Source organism: Lactuca saligna, chromosome 4 (assembly GCF_052625555.1).
Source record: "Lactuca saligna cultivar CGN05327 chromosome 4, ASM5262555v1, whole genome shotgun sequence".
Taxonomy (NCBI): Eukaryota; Viridiplantae; Streptophyta; class Magnoliopsida; order Asterales; family Asteraceae; genus Lactuca; species Lactuca saligna.
The window spans coordinates 240,124,921-240,134,415 of record NC_136420.1 but is presented as its reverse complement, the minus strand read 5'-3'; the positions used below and the strand labels follow the sequence as shown (position 1 = coordinate 240,134,415).

Below are 9,495 nucleotides of genomic sequence, written 5' to 3'. Positions count from 1 at the left end.
AGCCATTTGTACCCATTTGCGACATTGCTGCCGCCACGGCCGCCGTTACTGCAGCCTGACACATCGCAGGATCAAACTGCGGAGGTGGTGGTGGAGGGGGCGGTGCTATGTTACCGGAAGGTCTTGGTCTTTTCCTTGGTGGCATGGTTCTGTCATAAAAAAAATGACCAGCCGGTAAGACTTCAATAGTGATAACGAGTCGAGTGTTTCTGGTTTCATCTCTTTTGTATTTTATCAAAACTTTATTATTTGTAAATTATTTGTGTGATCAGGTTATGAAGTCTAGTACCAACATTCAATAAATAAAATGCATGCCAAATTCATTGATAAACTTTTAGTACATAACGTTTTGAGGAAAATTTGACCACATAAGGGTCTACATTACATCAATACAAAAGATAGTTTCGACACTACAAAAGCCCTTTTGAATAGCGTAATCACTTAGTCGCAGGGTCAACCTACATACAAAGAGTAGCACCAACGCGTACTCATAAACGTTTACTACTAAAACGTGAGAATAGTAACGAGTTCTAATCACGACGACCCTTCTCTGACAGAGCCTGAGATAATGTCGATGCGCCCTGTAGTTCTGCCAATCTCCGTTCGGCTGCGACCATTCTCTCTTCGAGTGCCATGTATCTTTCCCGATACTCTCTTGTTTCTGCTCGAGCAGCGAGAAGGTCTTGAATGAGTTGGTCTCTGTAGTGGGAGTCTCGTTCCAGATCTCTAGTACGATCAGTGGTAGACTGTACGATGGCGCTTAGTTCCCTGACCTGATCGGTCGTCGTCCTACCATGATCATCCATACTTGCTATTTGTTGTGTCATGACGGGGAGGGATCTGTCAACCGGTCCACCATGGATGAGGTCATAATAACTTCGTTGGTCGCCATATGGTGACCGCTGGCGTTGTTGTCGGCTCCACCTTTCGATCGTCGTTACCCAAGGGGGTTCAGGTCCGTTGTATCCAAAACAGTGTGCGGGTACCCTCGCGATGTAAGGAGGGTTGAATACCTCCGATCGTTCCTCCATTTAGTTCCCAACCATGACTATATCATCGTCTTCCTCTTCTTGTTCTTCATCTTCCTCTTCTTCTTCTTGTTCTTCGTCTTCCTCCTCTTCTTCTTGTTCGTCTTCCTCCTCGGGTTCCTCTTCGGGATCCTCCTCGGGATCCTCCTCAATTTGTTGCTCAGGCTCATCATCAATCCACCCAGCGTTTCCCTGATTGGGAAAGTACGGGTACCCGGGTATGTAATATCCTACCATGTCGTCTGCACGAGAAACGGGGGGGGGGGGGGGGGGGTTAAGAAGCACATATCGGAAAATAATAACATGGCATTATAGAAATGTACAAATACTCCTATAGTATTTTTTGTTTATATTTGGTTCTTAGCGTGTTCTTTGTAGAGTGTAGTTAAGTTATTAGATTTGTCGCCCATTACGACTATTCCCCAGTATGCGTAGGTTACTTCTCGGACGGATATAGTTGATTAGGCTATATCCTTCCCAGAACTGATTACACATGCTAAGGCGTACTAGTAATGTTCAACTCCTCCTCTTTCAATTTATGTTCTCCTTAGTTATGACACTACGCGAGTATATAATGCATGTAAGTATACTTTAAAACAAGAAACTATTTGTTTTCTAAAAGTACAACTCGTTAAAACGTTTTAAGAATCAGAGACTTTTAGTCCCAAATGTGTTTATAGTTTGTATATCTTATGTGGTTTGACATACTTAATTCACTATAAACCTGGCTCTGATACCAACACCCCCAAACCAAGGATGGCGGAAACGTCCGGGGGTGGAGGACTTCATGTATAGTATCATAACAATAATGGCAATAGTAATGAAAGTAAATGAAATCAACATATATATAATTGAAAGAGTTACATCATCGTATGAATTACATGTTTCAAAATCAATTACAATATGTTGACACAAAAATATGAAAGGTTTGACGCCTTAACGTCCCATCCTCAAAATCCACTTGATTTCCTGTTTAGCGATTTCCTGAGAATACAAGTTGTTTTAAAAAAACATCAACACAATGGTTGGTGAGTTCATAAGTTTTTGTAAACAATTATGAAAAAAGCTTGTCTCGAGATTATATAGTCGTTCCAGAAAAATCCGATATTTTCCTTAAAATGAATACTGTAGACTTGTATACAAAGACCGGAACGTATAAGTAATCTTCCTTATTTATAGAAAATAAAGTGAGTTTATTTCAACATAAAGGCGTACGATGTCAGTGAAATTTTCATAAATTCTTATGTTTGTTAATACTTTCTGTGAGTTATCATAACCATACTATGACCTAGGTGGCCTGAAAACGACGTTCTTCAGGCGTCGAAACTGTTATGACATTTGTCACCTCAGACCTGCCGGTCTAGCTGTTGCATGCAACTTAGGTGTGGGTTTGTCAAGCCCAATATAGATCTATATACAACTATCACGCTCTTCCTCCAGGAGATTCTGGTTACAATACAGGACTTATGATTTATATGAAGTAAATGTCTCACAAAGTCATTAACGAATTTACACTTGTCGTAATGAAAATTTCTCTTTTGTATAAATGTACCTTTCTGAAATGTATGTATTTTGAAATGTATCATAAACTATACCTATTATAGTTTATCAAAACAAGGGTAGTAATAACAAGCATGTATAGTACACTTAACGTAGTTTAATAAAATGTTTGTGTGTAATGGGTGTACTTCAATGATAACACTTTGTTTATTCTATGTTTTGTCTAGTAAAAATCCATTTGTTAACTGGTGTATATCTAGATACTAACACAAGAATGTCGTATATAGCAATAACACATAAAAACATAATATTATACACCTTGCTCAACATGTTACAAGGTGAAATGAAATTACTAGAGCTTCTCTGATTATAACATTTTCTGTAACTGTTATTAGAAAATTACTAGAAAAATCATAAAACATCCAAATCAGGTTCTGAAATTTCTGAGAGTTTGGAAAATGAGTCTAGTTTGTTCATAAAATTTTCCATAATTTTTAGTGATCTCTAACTTGTGTGAACAGGCCCATAATCACAGACTGGTCCGGATTAATGTTTGAAATGATAGACAGTTTTGTAAAAATCACCATAAATTGTAGAAAAATCGTATGGAGATGTGCAAGTAGTATTTTGAAAGCTAAAAACATTAACTACATGCACCTAAAACAGTTTTAACAACACAAATGTTTAGGTTGACCAAAACAGTCCGTGAATGGAGTCCAACTTTTCTGATGAAAACTGTTAGAAAATTTTAGTTATGTTGTTGGTGTTTTAACTTGTATTCTCCCCCTTAAAACTTAAGAAAACATGATAATAGAGGGGTATGAACTCACCTTGAGTGATTTCATAAGAGGATTGGTGAATAATGGAAGTCAACAACTAAAGAACACTTGAAGTTGCTTTGAAGATTTTTTAGAATCTAACATCAAAATGATGGAGCTTGTGTAAGCATTCAATGGTTAGAGTAGAATGAAGAGTAATAATCACAAGGAAGGTGTATTATACTTACCAAGAGAAGAAATAAGCTTGAAGATCAGCCTTGAAGTCTTGAGATAGAGAGAATAAGTTAGAGAGGAAAGTGGTGTTTGATTTTTGGTGAAATGAGATCCAATGAGAGAAGTGAGGAGAGAGGATGTTTTGTTCCAACTCTAAAAACGTGGGAATGGGTGGTAATTGAGTGTAAGGGACATTGAAGTGACCTAGGTAAGGTGGGGAGGTGTGGCTGGTTATAGAGTGGGTGTGGGGGTGGTTGCTTGCGTCATAAGATAAGGTAAAGTCAACACTCCACCTTAACTAAATCACCCATTAGATTTTCTTATTTAAATAATGATTTTTATGAAAAAAAAAATGATTAAATTATGATTACTTGGGGCTTATTTTGTTAAAATATGAGTTTGGGTGAAAATCTCGCATTAAAATCTCGAAAAACGGGCTTAAAATGTTAAAAATATCAAAATTGGGCGAAAAACATCAATTTTTCTGAAGTATGGCCGAGGTTTCGGTCTTCTGATGCCAAAACCGAGAGAAGAGAGGGGAAGAACCGAGAGAGGCAAGGAACCGAGAGGGGAGGGGCAGAGATCGAGAGGGAGGAGGAGCAGAGACTGAGAGACGAAGGAGGAGCAGAGACCGAGAGGCGAAGGAGGACCGAGGCTCGGTCTCGGCTACAGGAATTCGGTTCTCCAGTTTCGGCCACAGAGGCGCGGTTCTCATGTCTCGGCCAACAGAGGCTCGGTTTCTCATGTCTCGGCCAACAGAGTCTCAGTTTCGATCCTGGTTACTTTCGGTCCAAGGGGCTCGGCCCTAAGAGGCTTCGACTCCTTGAGAAGGGTTTCGGTTCCAGAGGTCCATTTTTCTCGTTTTTACCCCGTTTTAAGCCGTTTTTGATCCGGTTAAGGGTCGGGATGGCCCGAAAGACTATAAAAAGTCCAAGGAACTTTTGAGAGATATTTGAGAGAGATTTGGGAGAGATTTCACATACTTGGAGAGATTTGACATAGAGAGAGATGGAGTGAAAACGATTGAGAGAGGTTCCATGCGTGACAATTGTGAGTGTTTGGCTCCGCAACGCAAGGTTCTTGAGCCCCGTTAAGTCATGATTAAGGATCCTACACACTCCCGATGAGTATGCAACATGGTTTTATCAGTTTAGTTCATTGATTAGCACTAAGGCTCAGGAAATTTTAACATAAGAGCTTTTCCCAAGTGATGTTTTCCCATTAATATAGCAAGTTATGCAGTAATTACATAACGCAAACCCTAATACACAAGGTTTAATCGACTTGACTCTAGATTGATGATTGTCACATAGAAACCAGATCTATGAATGGCATGAGCTGGATCCAAGAAGAATCGCGTGTATAGTTTTTGCATGTGGCCGAATCGGCGAGTCGAGTCGCGAGTCCCCGAGTTTCCCCCTTTTTCGCATTGGCGGGTTGGGAGTAATGAGTCATTGGGTGTGACTCAGTGGGTCGGAAGCTAGACACACTCATGAAGTCACTCGGCGAGTCAATGCCATGACTCGGCGAGTTCATGGCAATCTTCTTGTCTCAAGAACAACTCGGCGAGTCACAGCTTAGAGTGTTCTTCGGATGAAGATGAACTCGGCGAGTAGGATGAAGGACCATTGGCCTTGGGTATAGAAGGAAAACTCGTCGAGTCAACGCTTAACTCGACGAGTAGAGACGGATATATGGTCAGACTAATGGAAAGGGACTCGGCCGCTAACCCATATCATACAAGTATCGTATCTGAAAGATCTGCACTTGGTGCCGATTTGAACAAATTTAAAAGGGTCTTCAGCCCCTCTTCCTTTTATAACCATATCACTGGAGATACTGGTTGCCTCTGCCTCCGATTCGAACAACGAAGAAGGAAAGAGTCTTAACGGTTCTTGATTGAGACCGGAGAAGAAAGAGATAATGATCGACGGTTCTTCATTTGGGGTGTCTTGATGCTCGTCGGAAGGGATGAAATTGCTGAGATGATGTTCCTCGACAGAAAGATGAATCCGATGAACTGATGGTGGATTTTAGTAACCTGGAAACGACAAATGAGGTAAAAGGAATGTAGAAGGAAAGGGGGAGGCTGGGTCAGGGTATTTAACTTTTTTTAATATAAAATAATTTATGATTTATGTAATAATAAAATTATAAGGGCAATATAGTCATTTTATAGTTGGAAAGGGATGCAACGTGCAAATTTAAATTAATGAGGGACGAAGCGTGCAAATTTTAAAATAATAAGGGACGGTCCGAGTTAATTTTTGAAAATAGGGACTAAACACGCTTTCTGGCATGTGCACGAGGGACGAATGGTGTAATTTACCCTTATTTTTAATTTAAAACTGATAAATAAACAAATAAAATGAAAAAAATAAATTATTAAGGGTAAAAAAGTCATTTCATGTCAATAGGGACTAAGCGTGTAAGGAAAAACGAATAGAGGAACGGTCGGAGTTAATTTTTGAAAATAAGGACTAAACACGCTTTCTGGCATGTGCACGAGGGACGAATGGTGTAATTTACCTTTTTTTTTATCATTCACCCTAAATTAAATTCTTATTCACTAGTGTATTCTACTGGGGTTGGTGGGCCTTTTTTAAAAAAAAGAGTCAGTTCTTTTTAATTGGCATAATTGTAAATCTCTATTTATTTAAGTGGAAATATAAAAAAAAAATACAGTGGCATATCAGCTCCCAAAAAATTTGTTGGGGTTAAAAGTAATTTTCTGACAAACATAAAGGTCTTTATACTAATTTTTCCAAGATTAATCTTCTGTCAATTATTATGTTGGCTAGCCACAATTACAGGCTTTATTAGCCGGCGCCACCAACAAAAGTGCAGCACTTTGTCCTAATAAGCCTTCTTGGTTCGCTTGACACAGAAATCGAATCCACCATGTCAGCCCAACCTCTCATCAAAGTTGTAGCTATCTGCGGATCACTTCGCAAAGCTTCTTCCAACCGTGGCCTCCTCCGATCTGGTACCACTCTTATGTCTTTTTTATTTATTTTTTATTCTTACGATCTCATGTTAGCTTCTCTTTTTATGAACTCGAAATCAGGTCTGACATAATCAAATTAATCGCAGCAATTGAGTTGAGTGAGTCAATAGATGGAATAACAATCGAGTATGTCGACGTCTCGCCTCTACCGATGCTGAACACGGATCTGGAAGTCGACGGCAAATATCCGCCCGTAATTGAGGAATTTCGTCAGAAAATTCTTCAGTCCGATTGCTTCCTCTTCGCTTCTCCTGAATACAATTACTCCATCACCGGTGATTTGATTTCTTCTTTCAACTCCATCTGTTCAAATCAAAGCAACTTCAAAAGTGTTGTTGATTTTAAACATATTGCATAAACTGAAATTCGTTTATCATCTCGATAATTTTTCTTACGAATGTTCATATCTGATTACTGTAGCACCTTTAAAGAACGCAATAGATTGGGCATCGAGGCCACCAAATGTGTGGGCCGATAAAGCTGCTGCGGTCGTAAGTGCTGGAGGAGGGTTTGGTGGAGGAAGGTCACAGTACCATCTTCGCCAAATTGGAGTTTTTCTTGATCTTCATTTCATAAACAAGCCTGAGTTCGTCTTGAATGCCTTCCAACCTCCTGCAAAGTTCGATAGCGATGGCAATCTAATTGACCCTCAATCTAAGGAAAGGTTAAAAGGTGTTCTTCTCAGTCTTAGAGATTTTACCTTGCGACTCCAAAAAGGTAAGTGATGATGAATTAGAATGCTATTGCTTTGCAAAAAAATCCAAGTATGTTGAAAATAAATTTAGATTAAGATTTGTGAAATGCTGCACTTCAAAGGTGATCGATACTTGCAGTTTTTTCAATCCACTACTCTCATTGTGATGTGAATTTGTGATTTATGCTCACATGTTGATTGGGACCTTCATCCATAATTTTTACTTATATTATCCAAATGTCGAATATTGTTTTCGGAAGATATATCGTTCTTGACATATCTCTTTAGACCTTAACTATCTTTAAATTGATGAATCAAATATCACACCGTCTCCATTGTGTAATGCGACTATGAGAGCATGAGTTGATTGTGAATGTTTATAATGTTATCTTTGTAAGTTTAAAGACTTTAAAGTAAATAATTTTGGAAAATTATGCATCTATAAATAAAGTTAGTGGTAAATTTTATGATATTATATTTCATGTTTGAATTTATTAGTAACCCATAAATTGGTAGGATATAGAAAGATGTGCACGGTTAATACTTAATATGTGATGGGATACAACAAGATACCCACCTAAGTAGTCGATGTCCTTGTCAATCAATAAGCTTTACAAAATGTATCTAGTCAATAAGGCATCCAGAATCAATAAGCTTAACAAAATATATCTAATCAATAACGCATTTACAAAATGTATCTAGTCAATATGGCATCCAGAATCAATAACGCATCCAGATCACTACAATGCTACTAATTTTCCAATTGATTCATCTGTTTTGCAATAACTATTCACATCAGTGCAATAACATTATCTTTTAAAAGTGGTCCTGCCACATTAACAATTATTATATATATATATATATATATATATATATATATATATATATATATATATATATATATATATATAAAGTTCAGGTTCATTTGGGACCATTCTAATTTTGTAAGACCGTGAAACCAAATCTAAAAATAATTTTAAAATCCAAAATAAATGGAAAAATCCAAAAAAAATATATATATATATATTATTTTCGGAACTTGAATTAACTAAAAAAAATAAAAAAAATCCCGTTTTTTTTTTGAAAAATACGTGAAATATTCTAAATAGAATATTACACTAACATATTCTAAAAAATAATTTTAAAATACAAAATAAATAGAAAAATCTAAAAATTCTTTTTTTAAATATTATTTTCGTAACTTGAATTAACTAAAAAAAATAAAAAAAATCTTTTTTTTTTTGGAAAAATACGTGAAATATTCTAAATAGGATATTACACTGTATATATTCTAAAAATAATTTTAAAATGCAAAATAAATGGAAAAATCAAAAAAATTCTTTTTTTTTTAAATATTATTTTCGGAACTTGAATTAACTAAAAAATTAAAAAAATTAAAAAAAATAAAAAAATTAAAAAATGCATCTCACGGTCTCATAAAATTATGTCGTCTTACATGAACCTAACCCTATATATATATATATATATATATATATATATATATATATATATATATATATATATATATATATATATATATATATATATATATATATATATATATATATATATATATATACACTTAATAATAAATAAACAAGATGAAATATTAAATAAACAATAACTTTATATATAATAATAATAATAATAAATAAACATAAATTTTATTATTATAAATAAAATAATATTTTTAAAATAAAATAACAAAATAATTATAAATAATAAATTTATTTTACTTTATTAATTATTTAAATATTAAGACGTTACAAAAAACATGAATTATAAAACAAATATTACAATATTATTCCAGATTTTCTTTGTTCAAATCGGTTCCAAATCTCTTCAATCAAATCCACTTGTATTTTTTGATTTATGGATCTGTTACGAATTTTTGCATGACTCCGAAGATACATTTCATATGAAGGTAGACGATTTTGGAAAATTTCAGGCCTAACTATATTAAAATTAACATCATTATCTGTATAATCGAATTGAAGACTATACGAATCATGGCTTAACATAGGCAAAGATGCAACAATTAGTACCGATCAACGTGGATCAGACTTCTGGCGTCGTCTAACCAAATATTACGATATGTATCGTAATAAAAGTACCCAGGGGGAGACGAAGAGTCAGGCACTTCAGAATCGTTGGAGCAGACTGAATCATGTTGTTTCTAAGTTTGTTGGAGGTTATGAACAAATCCAACATAGGCGTGAATGTAGCTTAAATGAAGAAGACAAAAAAAGAAAAAAAAAATAGTGCTCTAACATT

The 9,495-nt window shown here is 35.7% G+C and overlaps 1 protein-coding gene and 1 long non-coding RNA gene across 2 annotated transcripts; one reads left to right on the top strand and one right to left on the bottom strand.

Annotated features, from left to right (window-relative positions):
• Window positions 1-6,189: 6,189 nt before the first annotated feature.
• On the bottom strand, window positions 6,190-7,032 carry LOC145043419 (uncharacterized). Its single transcript, XR_013681026.1, has 2 exons — window positions 6,923-7,032; window positions 6,190-6,830 (listed from the first exon to the last, which is right to left on the bottom strand). It is a non-coding gene; the product is annotated as an uncharacterized LOC145043419 (long non-coding RNA).
• Window positions 6,323-7,480, top strand: LOC145043418 (NAD(P)H:quinone oxidoreductase-like). Its single transcript, XM_078992062.1, has 3 exons — window positions 6,323-6,506; window positions 6,614-6,802; window positions 6,948-7,480. Exons 1-3 carry the CDS (start codon window positions 6,422-6,424, stop codon window positions 7,250-7,252), a joined length of 579 nt encoding a protein of 192 aa, XP_078848188.1. The 5' UTR covers window positions 6,323-6,421; the 3' UTR covers window positions 7,253-7,480.
• The last annotated feature ends 2,015 nt before the right edge of the window (window positions 7,481-9,495 follow it).